The sequence below is a fragment of the Akebia trifoliata genome, chromosome 4 (assembly GCF_017979445.1).
Source record: "Akebia trifoliata isolate Shusen 1 chromosome 4, ASM1797944v1, whole genome shotgun sequence".
NCBI lineage: Eukaryota > Viridiplantae > Streptophyta > Magnoliopsida > Ranunculales > Lardizabalaceae > Akebia > Akebia trifoliata.
The window spans coordinates 22395559-22416414 of NC_141378.1; the positions used below are offsets into that span (position 1 = coordinate 22395559).

The 20856-nt window shown below is 38.7% G+C and overlaps 2 protein-coding genes across 2 annotated transcripts; one reads left to right on the forward strand and one right to left on the reverse strand.

The window, feature by feature from the left end:
• Positions 1–3913: 3913 nt before the first annotated feature.
• LOC147404499 (uncharacterized) lies at positions 3914–7446 on the reverse strand. Its single transcript, XM_086437853.1, has 3 exons — positions 6700–7446; positions 5891–6602; positions 3914–3987 (listed from the first exon to the last, which is right to left on the reverse strand). The coding sequence occupies exons 1-3, from the start codon at positions 7444–7446 to the stop codon at positions 3914–3916; spliced, it is 1533 nt and encodes a 510-aa protein (XP_086293979.1).
• An 11939-nt stretch (positions 7447–19385) lies between these two features.
• On the forward strand, positions 19386–20370 carry LOC147404500 (uncharacterized). The gene is made up of 2 exons (XM_086437854.1): positions 19386–19652; positions 19747–20370. Exons 1-2 carry the CDS (start codon positions 19386–19388, stop codon positions 20368–20370), a joined length of 891 nt encoding a protein of 296 aa, XP_086293980.1.
• Positions 20371–20856: the final 486 nt, after the last annotated feature.

A 20856-nucleotide genomic window follows, 5' to 3' on the forward strand; every position in this document is an offset into this window, starting at 1 on the left:
CTCCGTGTCGATGCCAGCTCCGTGCTGATGTAATTTTCTTTTAAAAACGTTTTACCGACTCCGTGTCGATGCCAGCTCCGTGCTGATGTAATTTCTTTTCAAAATGTTTTACCGACTCCGTGTCGATGCCAGCTCTGTGCTGATGTAATCTCTTTTTCCAAACTGTTTTCCCGACTCCGTGTCGATGCCAGCTCCGTGCTGATGTAATTTCTTTTCAACTGTTTTACCGACTCCGTGTCGATGCCAGCTCCGTGCTGATGTAATTTCTTTTAAAGTGCTTTACCGACTCCGTGTCGATGCCAGCTTTGGCTGATGTAATTCTTTTTTCTTCCAAACGATCCAGCTCTGCGCTGACGAACCACCAACCAAATCACCCAACACATCACACTCACATCTCATCCGTCCCCTCAGAGATGGGGAGACTCTGAACAATTGGGAGGAATTCACTCTAACCCTTGAGGCTACCATAGCCTCTAAAAAAAAAACGCCGTTAGGCGACATCAGTTTGCCTGAGGATCATAACAAGCCCTCGTCCTCGGGTAAAGACTGTTTTGAGGGCTCCTTATCTTTACTAATGCATGATTGTTCTTATTTCAGATGTCCGAAAAATAGTACTCAAAAACCAAAAAAATAAAAAATTCTTCAAAAATCAAAAAATCAAAAAGTCTTCAAAAAATAAAAAAATCAAAAAATTTTCAAAATCTAAAAAAAAACAGATATATTCCAAAAACCAAAAAAAGAGTTTTCTCAGAATTTAAGGGGTTTGTCTCAATCGGATGGACCTTTGGACAGAACAGAATATGAAAATGATGAGTATGACTTCGATCTCATGGGAATTGAGAAAGAGTCTGAGGACGAAGTGGAATACCCTCCTAAAGAAATCAAGGACCTGTTAGAACGACATGAAAAAGGTGTTCAGCCAAACATTGAGGATACAGACTCGGTCAATCTCGGCACTGAAGATGACCCACGTGTTGTGAAAATCGGAGCCTTGTTAACCCCTCAGCAGAAAGAAGAAATGATTGAACTGTTGCGTAACTATCAAGATATCTTCGCCTGGTCTTACAAAGATATGCCCGGTTTAGACACGGATCTTGTTGTTCATAAGTTACCAATCGCACCTAGGAGCAAGCCGATCAAACAAAAGTTGAGAAGACTCAAGCTAGAATGGACATTCAAAGTCAAAGACGAAGTGATGAAACAGTTCCAAGCAGGATTTCTCGCGGTCTCCACGTACCCCGAATGGCTAGCCAACGTCGTTCCGGTACCAAAGAAGGACGGGAAAGTACGAATGTGTGTCGACTATCGGGATTTGAACAAAGCCAGTCCTAAGGACGATTTTCCATTACCTCACATCGACACTCTAGTCGATAGCACAGCGGGGCATGGTATGTTCTCATTCATGGATGGTTTCTCCGGATATAATCAGATAAAAATGGTAGAAGAAGACTAAGAGAAGACAGCATTCATTACACCCTGGGGTACTTTTCATTACAAAGTCATGCCATTCGGGCTTAAAAATGCAGGGGCAACCTATCAACGTGCAATGACAACTTTATTCCACGATATGATCCACAAAGAAATGGAGGTCTACGTAGATGATATGATCGCTAAATCAGGCATAGAAGAAGATCATTTGATAAATCTCAAGAAACTGTTCGACAGGCTAAGAAAGTACAGCTTAAGGCTCAACCCAGCAAAATGTGTATTCGGGGCAACATCAGGCAAACTGCTAGGCTTCATCGTCAGTAGAAGAGGCATTGAGATAGACCCAGCAAAGACCAAGTACATTCTCGAAATGAAAGCACCGGTATCAGAAAAAGACGTTCGAGCATTTCTGGGTAGAATACAGTATATCAGCAGATTCATTGCACAACTCACGCCAATTTGCGAACCAGTATTTAAGCTACTCAAAAAAGATATGCCGAAAGCATGGAACGAAGACTGTCAAGAAGCCTTCGACAAGATAAAGAAGTATTTGCTCAATCCACCAGTCTTGGTTCCTCCTACGCCAGGACGACCTCTACTGATGTACATCTCGGTGCAAGAAACTTCTATGGGCTGTGTACTGGGGCAACATGATGAGTCAGGCAGAAAAGAACAAGCCATTTACTATCTCAGCAAAAAGTTCACTGATTATGAGGCAAAGTATTCGGCACTCGAGAAGACTTGCTGCGCATTGGTCTGGGCATCCCAACGACTACGCCACTATCTCCTCAGCTACTCGACCATGCTCATTGCTCGAATGGACCCGCTCAAGTATCTCTTCGAAAAACCAGCACTGACAGGTCGTACTGCAAAATGGCAATTACTACTATCTGAGTTCGACATCACCTATGTCACTCAAAAGGCCATCAAAGGGCAAGCCATTGTCGACCATTTAGCTGAGCATTCATTGCCTGATTACGAACCATTGAAGACAAACTTTCCTGACGAAGCCATATTGCTCACTGAGAATGAGGACGATGATGAAGAACCAGGTTGGAAAATGTATTTCGACGGAGCAGCAAATCAAAAAGGAAACGGAATAGGGGCAGTCTTGATCAAACCAGATGGGTCTCACGTGCCAATTGCAATTAGACTAAAGTTCCAATGTTCTAACAATGAGGCTGAATACGAAGCGTGCATAGCAGGGTTGAAAGCGGCACTGGATCTCGAGGTAGATGAGATCGATGTTTTCGGAGATTCAAGCCTGGTAGTCTATCAGACGACTGAAGAATGGAAGACTCGAGAGCCGAGATTGATCCCTTACGATGAGTATCTAGAGGAACTAAGCTCATGCTTCGATAGAATCTCATTCACTTATATGCCGAGAGCTAAGAATCAATTTGCTGATGCACTAGCAACGCTCGCTTCTATGATCAGTATCTCAGAGGACTTAGTCATTGACCCTATTGAGATTGGACTTCAAGATGAGCCAGCTTACTGCCTACCCGTCGAAGTTGAAGAATCTGAAGAAAAGCCATGGTATTCAGACATCAAAGCCTATCTCGAAGACCGAACTCTCCCATCAGACGCAACGTCTAATGATCGAAGGACTATTCAGAAGCTAGCAGGCCAATTCTTCCTAAGCAATGGCATTCTGTACAAGAAATCACATCATGAAGTCCTACTCCGATGTGTGGCAGAAATAGAAGCAAAACGACTGATCGAAACCGTACATGGTGGAGTCTGCGGACCTCACATGAATGGTCACATGCTTGCTAAGAAGATCATGAGAATGAGATATTACTGGACAACAATGGAAAGTGATTGCTATCAACATGTCCGTAAATGCCATCTCTGCCAGATTTATGCCAATAAGATCAACGCGCCACCTTCAGAGTTGCACAATATGACTACTCCTTGGCCCTTCTCACTCTGGGGCATGGACGTTATTGGACAGATTTCGCCAAAAGCTTCAAATGGGCACCGCTTCATCCTAGTCGCTATCGATTACTTTACGAAATGGGTAGAAGCAGCTTCTTATGCAAATGTCACCAAAAGCACTGTTCTGAAGTTTGTTAAGAACAATATCATCTGCAGATACGGACTCCCTAGTGGTTTGGTAACCGACAACGCCAAGAATTTCAAGAATAGAGACATGATCAAAATGTGCAAAGACTTCCAGATCACTCATCACAACTCTGTACCTTATAGGCCCAAAATGAACGGAGCAGTTGAAGCCGCCAACAAGAATATCAAAAGAATTATCGAGAAGATGGCAGTCACTTACAAGGATTGGCACGACATGTTGTCTTTCGCCCTTCACGCTTATCGGACTTCATTTCGAACCTCATCTGGGGCAACTCCGTATTCATTGGTATATGGAATGGAAGCAGTCCTACCCGTCGAGGTTGAGATTCCCTCCCTCCGGATCTTAAAAGAAGCAGAGTTGGATGAAACAGAATGGATTCAAACCCGATTTGATCAACTAAATCTGATTGAAGAAAAGCGCCTTGCAGTCATTTGCCACAGATAGATTTATCAGAAACGAATAGCTCGAGCCTACAACAAGAAAGTCAAACCTCGGAATTTCTCACCAGGAGACCTTGTCTTGAAAAAGATCCTACCAATACAAGAAGATGCTAGGGAAAAATTCAGACCAAATTACGAGGGACCATTCATTGTGCAGAAGGTAATGACGGGAGGAGCTTTGATCCTTACAGAAATGGACGGACAAGTCTTCCCTCAGCCGATCAATGCTGACACCGTTAAAAAGTACTACGCTTGAGATCTGACCCTGAGATGACGAAAGGCCATCTTTGCTATCCTGAAAACAACTATCTAACCCTAGTCAACCCTTTGAGCCATCACGTTCATTTCTTAACCTAAGACTGGGGCAAGTCAATGCAAAAAAAAAAAAAAAATGAAAAAAAAAGGGAAACAAAAGAAGAAAATCAGAAAGTCAAAGCATCAGCTACTCCTGGCCCGCATGAGGATAAACTGTGAACGGCTAAAATACAAAAAAATCAAAAAATTCAAAAACTCGGACATTTGATCTGAGCTCGACCAAATCTCCAGCCTAAACAAGTTCGAGAGACGCTGGGAGGAGACATAGATCACCTTTTCGAAACAAAAATAGACGAACCCCATGTCTAGCCCACTGTAGATAAACTCAGACCTTAACCTCTTTTGTACCTTTCCATTACACTTAGCCTTAGCACCTTTCCATTACACTTAGCCTTAGCCAACATTTCGTCTCACCAAAAGTCCTTTCAGATCAGGGAATGTTCTAAGGTATCATAATGACGGTGGCAGCACCAATGATCTTGCGACTTGGTCCGAACCCCAAAGTCTTGCTAGTCGTTGGAAGATTCGAGAGGGGAGTCCAGGTCGGATATTTGAAAAAAAAGAGTACTCGAAGTGTAGAGTAATTGATCTCGCGACTCAACTTGAGTTGTCGAGCCACGAACAGTCGTCAGCAAACTCGAGAGGGGAATCTAGATCTGTTACTCAAGAAAGAGTGCCACTACAAGAGTAGAGTCGCCGATCTCGCAGCTCAACTTGAGTCACCAAGCCACAAAGACACAGAGGCTCCAAACAAGATTTGTAATGTAAAAATCTAAAAGAAATACAAGCATAGTCTGAAAGGGCATAGTGAAAACCTGAAAGGGCGCTATGAGTAAAAGAATCAGACTATGGCAAGATCAAAGCCACCGGCACGATGAAAACCCAAAAAGGCATCGATGCGCAAAAATGTGGAAACCGGGTCTGGTGAAAACCGTAACTGGCACCAGGGGCAATAAGGGAATCATATTAAAAAAAAACAAAAAACAAAAAACAAAAAAAAACAAAAAAAAACAAAAAAAAAAAACAAAAAAAAAAAAACAACAACTCCTGGCCCGCATGAGTATAAACTGTGAACGGCGAAAAACCCAAAATCCAAGTCCCATGCTCAATCGATATTCACCCAGTATGGGGCACTGGGGATGACTCTAAGAAGAACCTGAGAACTGCTGACATCTATATCCTCAGTAGTTGGCAAAAACACCAATATCATCGAGATAACAAAGGTTTTTCGAAAATCTTCATATTTTGATCTACAATATCTATTCGACAAAGACAAATTACCAAAAATTCAAATGTTTTCAAAACTACTATTTTGGGCCGATGATGAAAAATCTAGGACTTATTCAAACATCACGTTTTCAAAGCAATAGATACACCTGAGGCCAAGTAAGTAAAAAACCTATTTTCCTTTCATTTCAAAAAGTTTCACATTACGTTTTATAAAGGAAAAGAAAATACAAAAAAAATGGTGCCAATCACACATCTCGACGAGAAGTGAAGAAGGAATCAAGTCTATCTTCTAAGGCACGAATGCGGGCAGCTTGCCCCATCATTACCACCTCAGCGTCCGAAGCATCACGGCTCACCAGGTAGGATGCAAAGGCATCAAAACAGGGACCCTGGGCAAGCCTCTCCCGAAGATCAGCGATCTCCGCCCTCAGAATGGAAGACTCTTCAATCCTCAAGGACTCGAGTCGAGCTATCTGGTTCCTCAAATCAGTCTCAGATCGCAACCAAATCTTCTCAATCCGCTTATGAGACATCTTCATCTCCGTCAGTCGATCACGGTGGTCAAAAGAACGAGAACCAGAAGACGTCCCTTGAACCAAAGGCGTGGCACAAGTTCTCTCAGTAATCTGTTGTTGCATCCAGAGTTGGTAGTTGTGAAAAGAATAACCCGGAAATACAGGATGATCAAGAGTCACCACGCTCTTCCAAGCTTTCTCTAACCGATTACGCAATTGCCATGAGGGCGAAGACGGAGAAAAAGACCCAACCAACTCTCTGAAATCTCCATGAGTCACTATGCCCTGTTCTTCACCAAATTGTCGCAACACACGAAGAGGGATGTAGTGAGTAGCCCCAGTCAATCCAATCAATATGGCAAAACAACTCTTTGAAAATGAGAGAACCGGTGAAGTCGAAGGCTGGAAGGTGCCTAACCAACGTATCTCTTCATCTATCATACCTTGCAAACCTTCAAACCAACCCAACTTGCCACCAGAATGGACGGGAGGTTTCCTTGTGTTCATCAAAGCCACTAAATCAGCATGGACGTTGAAAGGGCGACTAATGGGTGTAGTCAAAGCCAAATGATCGAAGAACCAAAGCTGCACAAAAAGGGAAGTCAACTCTAATCACAATGCCTCAAAATTTAAAAGCTTCAATTCTAATCGTGATATTTCCAAATTTAAAAAAGGACATTACCTGCAACTTGAAAAAGGACATTACCTGCAACAATGGAGCACACCCATGATATACTCGCTCTCTCCCGCTCGAACAAGCTGTGAGAGACAAATAGGTTTCTCCTAGAAGCATAGGAGCCAACCTAAAACCTTGTCGAACTTGGTCAAGAACGCTTATCAAAGCTAGATTCACATACTCATTGTTCCGAGGGAATAAGAGTTGGTTCATTACCACCAATGTCAAAACATCAAATCGAGAGGGGGAATCCATGTCCCCAAGCCATCGAAGCAAAAATTCTTTAGAAACCTTGAGGAGATTCGAGTTTCCATCCACCCGTCCTAATTGTTGCTTTGTGACACCAAAGAATCCCGACGCTTCTTTCCTATAACTTTCACGCAAGGGTGGTACAACCACCCGAGGCGATTGGCAAAGGCCAAGTATGCGCTCAAATTCTTCAATCGTATGAGTCATTTCTTTGTCTCCAAAACGAAACAAGTTGAGCTCCGGGACCCAAAATCCCATAAGAGCCTCTATCAAGTCCCACATGATAGTGACCTTCGACAAAGAGAGAGTGAACCCAAGCTTGTTGGAATCCCACCTAGCTCTCTCTTCATGAGTCATAGAAGTAAGCCATTGATGTAAGAATGGATCTATAACGGCGTACCTTTTAAGATTGGGAAGGTTGAAGTTACATTCAAGAGCGGGAGATGAGCTTTCAACCGTAAGATCAAAGTTGGTGGAATCCTCCAAAACATGAGTGGGCTCCATTGATGCCCTAGTAGGTGTGAAATCTCTAAAATCGTGAAAGAGAATGACCAAATGAGGTTCTATGGGTTAAGAAGCAAAACAAAAAGATTCTGGTCCGTACATGGAATACGGACCGAATAAATCTATTTGAGTCCGTGCTTCGTGCACGGACCGAAAATTCTAAAAATAGAATCCGTGTTTGAAGCACGGACCGAATGAGATTTAAACAGTCCGTGCTTCAAGAACGGACCACCAAAAAAAATAAAAATAAAAAATCAAATCAAGAAGATTAAAAAAAAATCAAAAAAATCAAAAAATCATCAAAAAAATCAAAATGGTATTTTTGCAAAAGCCAAATTCAATTGCTTAAAGACTCGTTTGAGGATACCCATGTTAAATTTTTCACCAAACCATCACAAATCCGAGACCTCACACGAGCTCCGCGCCACGAGGTCGAGGAAATCAAAAGGCTCACCCTGTCAGACCCCGTGCTTGGGTAGCCACTTCTTGTCATCAAATCTATCAATCGGTATTTTTAAAAAACTTGTCTGAGCAAGATCCTCGGACCCGCACAAATCAGGGTTTCGTCTATTCTTTACAGTTCTTTGCACACAATTCCTACAAAGAGGGGCAGCTGTAGACACCCGAATTTGAGCGGGCCCTCGACGCCAAAATACCCAAAAACAAAAATAAAAACCGTATTGGGCCCTCAAAGCCCATACCTTCAAAAGTCTTGTTTTCCTCAAAATAAATGGGCCAATCCTATTCACGTGGCCTATGAATCCCAAAACCATCTATTCCACCCAAGCCCAATCATTCTTATTAAATCCAAGTCCATCCTCATTACCATTCAATTCCTATCCAAGCCCACACCCAAACCCAAACTACTTTATCCAACATTAACCCAACCCAAGTCCTAACCTAAGCCCAATTCACTACCCAAACCAATCGAACCTATCAATCTCAGCAAACTAATCACCAACTCAATACAAAAAAATGACACATGGCATCACACCCGTCCACCTCCCTCATCTAATCAACCAACGCCATCACGGCCCTCCAAAAATCAACGCAACCCAGAACCCTACCCTAACCTAACCTAGGACCCATTCTCTCATCATCAACCACCAACATCACAACCCATACCCTACAGACCCTAACCTATTCCCCATGCTCTAACACTATCAACCACCCACATCACAACCCATATCTATCCATCACTCTCCCTTAAAACACTCCCATAAAATCACCTCAAACCATACCTCCCATACTCTTCTCTCTAGCATCCAACCACCATCACCAATCAACGAATCTCTTCATCCCTACATTTGCCACATGTCATCATCCCTTCAATCCTCTCAAAATCAAATCAATCACACTCATCTCTCCAAATCAAAACACCATACTTCTTCAACCATCTCAACACTCATTCTCCAAACAACTACCTTACACCACCATTCCTCCCATCAACCATCACTCATCTCACCCCACCAAACACTCTACCCAAATGGATTTGGGTAAGATCCAAACCATTTGGGTTAAAACACAACCCATTTCCCTCATTACAAAACTACCCTTATTTCTCTATCAAATTTCATACCCTTCTTCTTTCAAACTCATGCCATTATCCCTTATTCTAATTCCCCACCCTATTATACCCCTAAAATAACCTCCCAACCTCTATAAAAGCCCCTCCATTCTCCCCTCACCACAACTAATGAAAATTTGACAAAAAAAAAACTCTAAAAAAATCACAACTCACCTCAACTCTCTACTCTTACTCTACTCTCAACACCCAACTCTCAACCTTCTCTCAAACAAATCAAGCAAAGAAAAAGAAGTCAAGGAAAGCCAAAGGAAGTCAAGGAAGGTCAAGGTGGTTTGGACAAAAGGAATACCCCCCTCAACTCCCCTCCTCTACTCACCCCTTTTCCCACACATTTGCACACACCACCATGGGTTAAATCACCAAAGGGCCCCATTTACATAAGGGCGCCCTTAATGATTGAAGTCGACATTGAAAGTCCCTCACACTTGAGGGCACACATCAAATGTTTTTTTAATTTCATTTTCCTTTTCTTTTTAAGTTAAAAAACCGAATCCGAGGTTACCACATTGTGTGGGTGGAGTAGGGTGCCTAACACCTTCCCTACTCCACAAATGGACCCCCTTACCTTGAATCGAGGTTGGACCATGCACCTTATCCTACGAGAGTCATCAAAAAGTGTCAAAGCGATATGTTTTTAAAAAAAAAATACAAATTCGGGTGACCATTCACACCCAATTCCGCATTTGAATGGTGGCGACTCCAAAACACCCCATAGTGGAGGGATGTTTTAAAATGTTGAAAATCCCGTGTCCACACTCATAAATAAAAAATATAAAAAATAAATTATTTTAATTCTCTCTGAGAGCTTATTGAGGACTTATTGGGGGAGATTACTTCTAGAGGGATTACTCTCTACTCCCAAGCCTCTAACTAAAAAAATGTAAATCTACCATAAAAAAAGTTATAAAGGGAATAACAATTCAAAATAAAAAAGGAAATAATAGAGTAAGGGGATTAGAGAGGGGGAAACGAGATTCAATCTCACCTTAGTCTTTTTCTTCTTCTTGGATTTTCGTTTTATGGGGTTTGGGGTAGGTTTGAGAGAATATGAAGGTTAGAGGGATTTGGACAGAATTTTAGATTACCAAATGAGCTCTTTCCTTTTGTCTTGAATGAGTTTTCTATTTATAAGATTTTGAAAAACCCTCGAGGATAGTTTTCTCCTATATATCCAAGTTCTCAAATATTCTCATTAAAATCTCAATGAAAGATACTAAATACCCTTCATCAAGATGTCCTTGGTAGTCTTTTGCACCTCTACGAGCCTCACCAATCAAGTGATCTAGGGATAAATTAGTAATTGCACCTTAGCTTCTATAGAATTCTTGAGGAGGGATAGAAATATCCTAGTCCTTTGACTTGAGGTCAAATACTAGAGACCTAGGTTAGATGACATGTAAATATTTGATAGATTTATGACCTCTTTAGTCACTTCCCTTAGGAGAGTTTTGAACAAATTAGAGATATATTAGTCATTGAGCTCAAGTTTTAATAAAACGAAGCACATCATACGCTACACCACATGTAGAAGATGGAGGAGAAAAGTTTAGAGAGAACAATAAAATAATATAAAACTTTATTATCTCTAAAGTAAAATTCAACACACATAACTAATGGCTATGAGTGTCTTTATATAGAAAACAAATTAAACTCTTAACACAATTAGAATTATTAAAATAATCTAACTCTATTAAAAACATTCCTAAGATAACACAGATAGAATCCTAATCTAACTCTATTTAATTAAAAATAATCACAATTTAATACAAATAGAATCTTAATATAACTTAAAGTTTAATCTAATTTAGGAATCATTCCATTGATTCAATGGTTGTAGGTTTGTAATGACTCTAACATAGCATAGATCTTTTTCTATGAAAGAAACTCTCATCAAATTCATTCTTATAGTTTCATACATTTTCAATTTCTTTAACAGAGAGGCTGAGTTGGTTGTTGCACACTCCTAATATAAGAATAACTCTTGATGTCTCTAGGACTCTAAATCTCACTTGAGAGTTTTCATGTAAGTTGAAAAATCTTTAAAAAAAATGATAGAATGATAAAATATTATAGGAATGGATATGATAGCAAAGTTAGGAAAGATAGAACCAAATGTTGAAAGAGGATTCATGCCATCAACCATTGTACTTGGAATGAAATGTAGAAAATGATTATGATGATGATGACGATGTGTAAATATTATAGATTGTGTTAAAAAACAAGTGGAGCAATTCTTTTCCTTGGTTAATGCAATTCATCTCTCATTCAATTGCTACTTTTCACAAGAACATTTTCAAAAGACCAAGATCATTTTCCCATTTAGGCCAGAAAATACATTGATGAAACCCTTGGGTTAATTTTTCTTGTTGACCTGTAGTGGAAAAATTTCGAGAATATCTATTGATTGATCCCAAGAATCAAAACCCAAAAATGCTCTCTTTTGAAAATTTTCCCATGTCAAGCATAATTGCTCATTTTCAAAAGAAGAACATTTTTCCAAATACCAAAATTTTCCTATCAAGACTAGATAATTCGTTTCATGGAATGACTTTCTCATCCAGGTGGGAAATTTTACTCAAAAAATCTATTGACTATGTGACCAAAACAAAAAATCTCTCTTTTCAAAGTTTTCTCACGAAGCATTGGCGTAAATTTTATCGAAAAATTATTTTTCTTGAGAATTAATGATCTTGCAAAGAAATCATTTTTCTAAGAAATTATTTCATTGCAATCATATAATTAAGTAGAAATGACCTAAAAATTAACCACCAAATTTTAAAATAAAAGAACAAAAAATATCCTTGTCAATCACCACCAACTAAATATCAAACTCATTTTCAATTATCCAAACCCAACAATAACCACCCCAAATACCCTTGTCATCCAACCTTGTGCACTAATGGAATAACTTCAAGGGACAAAACTAGTGCCTTTGTTCCTATTTCACACGTGGATTAACACATTCCTCTCTCTTTCTCCAACCCCCAATTGTAGGGTATTTCATTCACGTGGACATGTATCCACAAATAATAGAATACTTCCATGAATTAAGAAAAGAGACGTCGTGATCCAGAATGGTCTTCCGTTCTTATAACCACAAATCGATGCCTAGTTGGCACATTTTAGTCGGATTTAAAACACATAGGGCTGCATGTACAACTTCTGTAGGAGGCCAATGTGTTTTAAACACCAACCAAATCCTACCACGTTGCCACCATTCCTATTGTATGGGAACGGGGCACTGGATCTTGATTCTTGAAAAAAAAGAAAAAAGGATGCTTTTCAAAATGGGTATGGTGTTTTTCAAAATATTACTGATTTGATTAGACATTATATAGTCATATTTGCTATTCTTATTACATTGAAATCCAGTCAGGTGTTCCGTTCCTAACTAAGGTCAGGTGGCACCCCATTTTTATGGCATGTGGCATATTTTTGAGACTCAGTGACCATACTTACATACCGAAAATCAGTATTTGATAATTGTATCCACTAGACCCATTCTCTTGACAAAGAATTTAAATCCAACGATTAGAAATCATTCTTAAGACAATTAAAGCTATTATTAATGGATGTACATCACCCATCAAACTAATCTTTTGTGCATAGATTCATCAAAGGATGGATCACATATTCAAAAGGTCGTCAGTGAATCACAAAAATTGCCACGTAGCATAAAATGGGGTGCCACAAACTAAGGGCCTGTTTGGATACCAGGAGCAGAACTACTCTTCCAAAGAACAGGAGCTGAAGTACTCTATGGAGGAGCTGGAAAAGTAATTATGTGCAGAAATGGCGTTTGGCAATCAACTCTATGAAGTACTGGCAGAAGTACTTTTGTGCTGGAAGTTTGTTTGGGAACCATACTGACTTCTCATGACTTCTAGAAAAAAGACTAGAATACCCTTATATTATACCAGTTAGTTACTGTTTTTTATCTTTTAGTGTCATAATATGCCTTCAAACTATATTGTTTTTGACACATTTTAACTATAAATATAATATAATATAATATTTTAAATATTAAATATTAATATAATATGTTTTTAATCCATTATACTTAAAATTTTAAAAAAAATTTGACTGACTGTTTTTGACATAATATGACATAATATTAAAAAAAAAAATTGACAGACTGTCTTTTAGTGTCATAAGATGCCTTCAAACTATACTGTTTTTTACATTTTAACTATAAATATTAATATAATATAATATAATATTTTAAATATTAAATATTAAATATTAATATAATGTGTTTTAAATCCATTATACTCAAAATTAAAAAAAAAATTGACAGACTGTCTTTTAGTGTCATAATATGCCTTCAAACTATATTGTTTTTGACATTTTAACTATAAATATTAATATAATATAATATAAAAATATTAATATAATATAATATAATATAATATAATATTTTAAATATTAAATATTAATATAATGTGTTTAACTATAAATATTAATATAATATAATATAATAAAATTAATATAATATAATATATATAATATAATATTTTAATATTAAATATTAATATAATGTGTTTAAATCCATTATACTCAAAATTAAAAAAAAAAAATTAATATCAATAAATGTTTCTTTTGTTTGATTTAAGGGCAAATGAATTAGAAATATTTTCATAGAAAATTAATAAAGTTAGGGGTATTTTGGTAAAAAAACGAACCGTTAGATTTTGACTCCCCGCAAGAAGAGTTTTGAGAAATAGGTTTTCTTGACTTCTTCATAAAGAGTAATTTCTTGTTCTTGCGCGGAGTAACTCTTCGAAAGAGTAGTTCATACAAACGCATCCAAACGACTTCTAACTCCCCGCAAGAGTCAGAAGTAGCCAAGGAGTCCTATCCAAACGCCTACTAATCTTTTGTGAGTATATGAAGGTTTTTTGTAAAAATATAAAATATGATTAATTTATTAATTTCTGCAAAATACATAGCTATTTTAATAATTTTCTCAAAAGTAAATCTACTGTGAGCCTGTGAGTAGGAGAGTTCATAATATCATAAGATATGAAATTCATTTTGTAACCCTATATAAGAGGATCTTTGGTGGGACCATACGCTCATGGAAACCAATATCCTCTGTAGCACACTTTAAAAGGATGAGAGGTACACCAGTTTGATGTGAGCTTCTCCCCTGTAACTCAAAAATCTATAAGAAATTATTAGGTTTGAACATGTTCAACCTGTTTTGAACTAATTATTATTATTATTTCAAATGAGATCTAAAGAAGATCACAAGAGGCTGAGATGTTAAAAATTACCTCTCTCTCTCTCTCTCTCTCAGCCTTTTAAAGTGTGCTGTACAGGATTGGTACAGAAACCGTGTGTTTCAGAGGATCCGCTTCCAGTCTCATGGGACCATTATGATGGAGGAATTAAACCATTTATCGTGGTCATCCACCAATCTCTTATCAGGTCACGTGTGTTGTCTCTTTCCTTACAGGTATAAAGTGGCCACCAAAATTGAAAATTTCGAAAAAGAGAGGGGTACTATGGTACGTGAGGTGCATCAAAATTGGATTTCTCTGTTAAATTCTATCTGAAGAACATGTGCCATGCATGTGTTTCAGGATAAAAGACTACCCTGGAATGTGAGCTCTTTATTTATCTTGCACATTCTGATTCCGTTACTTATCAAAATAATTTTACAAGGTAAAATATTTTTGTCTAATTTTTATAGTTTCATAAAATTATGAGTGAAAAACAAAAGATAATAATAACTACATCCATCCCCATTGACTCATTATACCAATATGATGACAAAAAATTTGTTATTACAAAATAGAATAGATGGCTAATAGAACATAAAAATGTGATAGTGGAAGTTTTGATTAATCTAAATATTTGGGCCCTACTTGTTTGCATCGTAAACGTAAAACTTTATGTTTGCAGAGTTTTGTATTTATTTAATTTTACGTAGTTTTGCGATTGTAGTTTTTGGTTGTATTCAATGCAAAATTTTACGTTTGCTTGGTTATTTCACAAATGTCAAAAAAGAAAAAAAGTCTTTAAAATCTTGTTTAAAGTTCAATTATAATTTACATATGATTCTATATCATTTTAAAACAAATTAAAATATTAAAAAAATAAGATAAATTAAATTATTTCAACTCAAAGATCGTCAAAAATGATCAACGATTGCTAGAAATGATCACTATTGTGTTGAAAAACCTAACTATGTGAAAAAGATAAAATGGTAGTTTGGTATTTCAAACACATTATACATTTGAGATTTGGTCCAAGGATGATTAAGAAAATAAAAGTTTACTAAATTTAGAGACTATTTAGAAAAAATTCCTTTCGTCAGGGTCCTTTAAGTAATTTTTCTTTTTAAAAAAAGAAGTAAGGGGAACTACCATATATTTAGGATTAAAATATATATGTAATGTAATCTTAATGATCCATTTGAAATTAAAAGATATTCTTTTATCCAAGTAATAAGTTAATGGGGTTGGACATTTTTTTATTATTTGTAAGCTAGGGTTGTGGGTCCCCTCCCTTTTTAGTCATTAAATTCGAACATAATTACACAATAGATCATCAGTTACAATGTATATTTTATGTCCAATATCTTCCGATAATATTTTATACTTTTGCAATTCGCGCTCCATCCTTAACGTAAAGAGGAGGCGAAGAGAAAGTAAATAACTTTATTGAAGGAAGAAGTTATAACTAATTGTAAAATTTGGGAGGGGGGGATTGTTTCAACTAGGAGGGTTTGTATAAGTAATACTTGGATTTCAGTCTTCCCATTAAAAGACTGATTATTATTATTATTGTTACTACTACTTACTCTTGATACTGCCATAAAAGTAAAGAAAAGTAAACCTCAAGCTGAAGTTTGGGCATTACTTTAAAGGGGGAAGTTAGAACCCTTGTTCTTAAATGACTTGTCGTCACCCCTGAATGTTTGAAATTAGGGCACGGATCCTCTGTAGTACGTGTTCCCTATAGTGAACTTTAAGTAATAGAGATTTATTTGTTGAAAAGAAAATATAATGTATAACAATCAGAGTGTACATGAGGGGCAAAAAATATTAACAATTTTTTTTAAATCTGATAAAGGCTTTGAAATTTGACGGTCTTTCTAATGAATGACATTTTGAGTACATGTGAGGTGGAGATGTCTCAACAGTTAAATGTCACCATAGACAACTACAAGAAAGACTTACTACAGAGGATCCCTCCCTTGAAATTATCCCCTCAATTCTTCCTTACATTTTGGGGAAGGGCCAGGCTATTTACACCCACCATTTGAGCTTAGTGCACTCACGTAAAACACATTTTGGTGTGGAATGTATAAAAGAAAACGGGTGCATTAAGCATAAAGGTGAGCACAAATAGAACGGCCCTTTTGTGGATATTTGAGATACTTCCTCGTTCTAAAATTGATGACATGCCCTTCTTGATCTTTTTTATTTATTTATTTATTATTATTTCTTTTTGATGTCGGAAAAATGACTTCAAGTCCTTCATCATCATCATTGACATAGCTAGTTTTGAGGAAAAATCAAGAGACGACCGAAATCAAGGGGTATGTCACCAATTTCAAAACATTATTAGTATCTCAAATATTATTAACCAGACTTTCAATTGATGCTGGAGCTGCGGCCATCATTATTAGTTTTGAAAATTTAAATGGATTATTGACTTTAACCAAGTCTAACTGATAATTGTCTTGGCAGTACTAAAGTGGTTGGGAGTAGGGACTTCCCTTAACACTATGAGTTTTAACCGAGTTTAATAGACTACTACATGTCAAAACTTAGCCTCTTTGCGCTATCTCCTATCATATATCTTTCGGAATGCGTGGAATCAAATGATCAAAATGTGGGTATCCATGAGAAACCCACCTCCCCAATAACAAAGGGATTCTGAAAATCTAGACTAAATATTGGGAATCATAATGAGATTCTTGTCTTAGTTGAGAAAAAACAATTTTATTTTCTGTTGTACCAATTCACATTATTGTGAGCATGGCCCCACCTATAAGTTAATTTGAATGGACCATGCACCAAACAATTAGGGAATTCTAGCTATCCATCTTCCCCAACCTAACCATAGAACACTTCCCAGTTGAGATTTTCAGTATTTATAACTTTAACACATGTTACAATTGATTTGTATTGGAGATCAACTTTACTTTACGTCCATATTTATTTGTTTAGTAGATATAATAATTGTTTATATTCAAGACCATGTACCTTTGGTGTACATTATTATCCGATGATATAGTATTAGTTGATTAAGGTGAGAGGGAATCAAGACCTATGAAGTGGAGTGTAAATTTAGCATTGACATGTACGAAGAAGAATATAAATTTAAAATTGATAATTTAGAAATGCATCCAAATGACCGTTTAATTTTATCATCTCAAGTCTATATAATATATAAAGATGAAAAGATTGAAAAAGAGAAGAAGAAATTATCGATAAAATCGTATCAAGCTTAAAAAATATACACACTCAAAAAAAGAAAAAAAAGAAATTAGTTTCTACTTCACTCATGACCATTCTTTGGTAACCATTACTCGATGGGTAAGACAACGTGCATAACATCTTCATTATCCCTCAACCAATCCTCCTTACCTAGTTCCTAAATAGATCTAACCTTTTTCCCATTGATTGTGAGTCATTATAAGTCAAAACATAGATTTTTTAAAACTCATTTTTATGATATTCATTCATACCTTAACTCTTTAAATAACGACTCCTCCTAAATCCATGTAAATGAAGTCAAAACCTCAATTTGAATCTCATGTATCTACAACCTCAATTCAAATTAATTTTGAATGGTTTGTAGTTTTATTTTATTTTTTGAGTATTATAGATTAATTGGTTTCCCGCTTTTCCCTCCACTTTGCTAGTTCTCCCAGACTTGCCTTTGTAATGTGGAATATTTGACCTTGTAATATCTATAGAAAGTACGTTATATAGAACTGGATGAAAGGTAGTTAAGAAACATCATGTTAATAAATTGGAAGGTGCTATTGGTTAAAGTCTGACTGTTGATACTACAACCTAGCTTCAAACTTACTTTCACCTACTAATTACTAACTACTAATCTTGCTTGTTTAACTAAAAAAAAAAGATTAATATATGAGAGTTGAAAAATGTTGATATCGATAAGTGGAAAGACGATGGACAATAAATTAAAAAGTGAAAGTATGCGGAAAAAAAATGTAGGACTAATTCCAATAGGTGATAAAATAAGAGAAAGTCAGCCGGACCTTTTCAATGAAGGTCGACTACAATCCCAATTAAAATAAATATTTAAGTTGAAAGACTTAAAAGAATGAGAGAAAGAACCAAAAACACTTGGATGGATGTGGGGGGAAATTCTTGAGCACGGACACGTGGCTCGATTAGGGGCCAAGATTAGTGATTTGAGGTCGTGGCTCGGTTTATTAATCCCGACGAATGCATGTATTCGAAGCTCGGAACTGTGCCATCAGCTCGTAGGTCGGTATGACTGTCTGACAGATAAGCCTGCAATAAACAGCCAGTTCTAACCACCCACGTCATGTCAGACCAAACCTGACTTTCTCAGAAGCAATAGGGTAGTTGCAACAACTCCTGCAGCTGACATGTCAGGGAGTAGGCTAACTACCCCAGTCACCTCAAGGGGTGGCACAGAAAACGAACAAGTCGAACACCTATATAAGGAAGAAGATTATGAGTAAAAGAGGTTCGAATTCTTCTTCTCAAAAGCACATTACACTGATCAATTTGGCTAACTTGATCGTCGGAGTGGGCTGTTTTGCAGGTCCCCCGAGCTTAAAGAGAAGGAAAGTGTAGTGCCATTTCGTGCATCTACAATTTGGCGCCGTCTGTGGGAAACTTACAAGGAGAAAAACGACCAATATGGGAAGAGCTAGAGGCGAAAATCGTGGAGAGCCATCAAATCCACTACCAGCAGACTCGCCCCCAAACGCGCCGGATCCAATGCTAGCAATGTACAACTTACTCACAGAGATGAGGGAGGAAATGCGCAGGGGGTTGGAGAAACAAAATGATGAGATAGTGAAAATCAGAAAGGAAAACGAAGAGCTCAGGCAAAGGTTAGGCGAGCGTGCGGAGACCGAGGAAGGCCCAGGGGCAGAGCAGAGCAGTGACCATCCTGTTCGAACGGCAAGAACGGAGGTAGATTGGACTGAAGATTCAGCAGCAGTAAAAACGCAGCAGGGAAGCTCCGAAGTTAAAGAAACCATGACGAGGAAGGAAGTGGAGGAGATGCTCAAAAGGAGGGATGAGGAATTCGCGCGAGGAAAGGATCCCGCGCAAAAGGTACGGAACGCAATTCGGGAACTCAAGGGACACCATTCTCGCAGGCGATAATGAAGTCAGAACCACCCAGGTCGTTCCACATGCCAAAGTTTGAAACTTACGACGGGACGCGAGATCCCATGGACCATATACTGCACTACAGAAGTCAAATGGTGTTGTACCAAAATGATGATCCGTTGCTCTGCAAGCTGTTTCCGTCAACCTTGAGGCTCGGGGCCATGATGTGGTTCCAGGCCTTACCAGCTGGGTCCATTACGAACTTTTCCGAGCTGGAAGAAGCGTTCGTTGGGCAGTTCGTGCACCTGCGAAGGAAGAAGGTCGGAGTTAACACTCTATTTAACCTTCGACAGGAGCCCGGGGAAAGTATTAGGTCGTTCGTAACCCGTTTTCGAACGAGAGCCCTGGACGTAGAGGGCATGGACGAGCCACACAGCATGCGCGGCGTGCATCGCTGCGGTGATCCCGGGAACACGGTTGCATGAGTCCTTGATCAAGTCTGATCCTACTCGTCTAGAAGATTTGTATGCGAAGGTGGAAAAGTACATCCTGGTGGAGGAATCTGTTAAGGGCAGAAGAAGAAGCACCCAGACAGTGGCTAACAGCGAAGGAGGAGTAGACGCTTCAAAGGTACCGACCTACCCCGGAGTGGAAGGAAGTAAGAAAAGGCGGAGAGATTCGAACGAGCGGTCGTGGTGGAAAAGAGGTCGGGTGTATACCCCGCTCAACGTCAACGAAAAACTATCCGTGATACTGAGGCGCATAAGGGGGGAGCCCGATTTCGTTCAGCCGCCACGGGGGTATAAGGGGAAACCCGGAAAACCATTCTGCGAGTATCATGAGGCTGAGGATCACCCTACTGAGGACTGCTACAGGCTGCGCCATATCATCCAGGATATGATCGATGCTGGGAAGCTCAAAGGTTATGTTTCCACGGGAGGAAGGAGAAGTGGGGAGACTACCGAGAGAGCTGAGCGAAAGCCCGAGCAAAGAAGGCCAGCTAAAGGAGGGCGTCGAGAACGGAAGAGCGCAGGATAATTCATACCATCACAGGATTTAGGGCCGAAGTGCCGTCTAGGCGTGAGATTCGGGAGAAAGTAAAAAAGATCCGACATATGGTCGGGGTTAACAGTGTGGCGTCAGGAGTACGGGTAGTTGGAACAACAAACCACGGAGCAGATCCCCGGGCAATCGTATTCACAGAAAGTGACCTAAGGGGGACGGCGGGGCCCCATCAGGACGCGTTAGTAATCGCGCTTCCAGTGGGAAACGTCGAGCTCCGAAGAATACTCGTGGATTCGGGGAGCGCGGTGGACATCCTCTTCCTAAGCGCGGCTAAGAGAATGGGGGTTTCAGAAAGTTTGGAGCCGACGCCGACCCTCGTCTATGGGTTTAACGGCGCCGCTAGCAGCTCGGTAGGAGAAATCACACTCCCGATCTCAGCAGGGTCTAAAGTGGTAATGACAAGATTTGTGGTAATAGATGCAGACTCGGCTTATAACGCGATCTTGGGTCGGAGATGGA

Bases quoted from the DNA above. Each gene is read 5' to 3' on its own strand.
- LOC147404499 (XM_086437853.1), bottom strand. From the start codon at position 7,446: ATGGAGCCCACTCATGTTTTGGAGGATTCCACCAACTTTGATCTTACG. The intron at 6,603-6,699 runs GTAATGTCCTTT...CTTTTTGTGCAG, and splicing joins TGTCCTTTTTCAAGTTGCAG to CTTTGGTTCTTCGATCATTT. The intron at 3,988-5,890 runs GTCCCTGTTTTG...TTCTTGTTGTAG, and splicing joins TCGGGAGAGGCTTGCCCAGG to GCTCGAGCTATTCGTTTCTG.
- LOC147404500 (XM_086437854.1), top strand. From the start codon at position 19,386: ATGAAGTCAGAACCACCCAGGTCGTTCCACATGCCAAAGTTTGAAACT. The intron at 19,653-19,746 runs GTCGGAGTTAAC...CCCTGGACGTAG, and splicing joins TGCACCTGCGAAGGAAGAAG to AGGGCATGGACGAGCCACAC.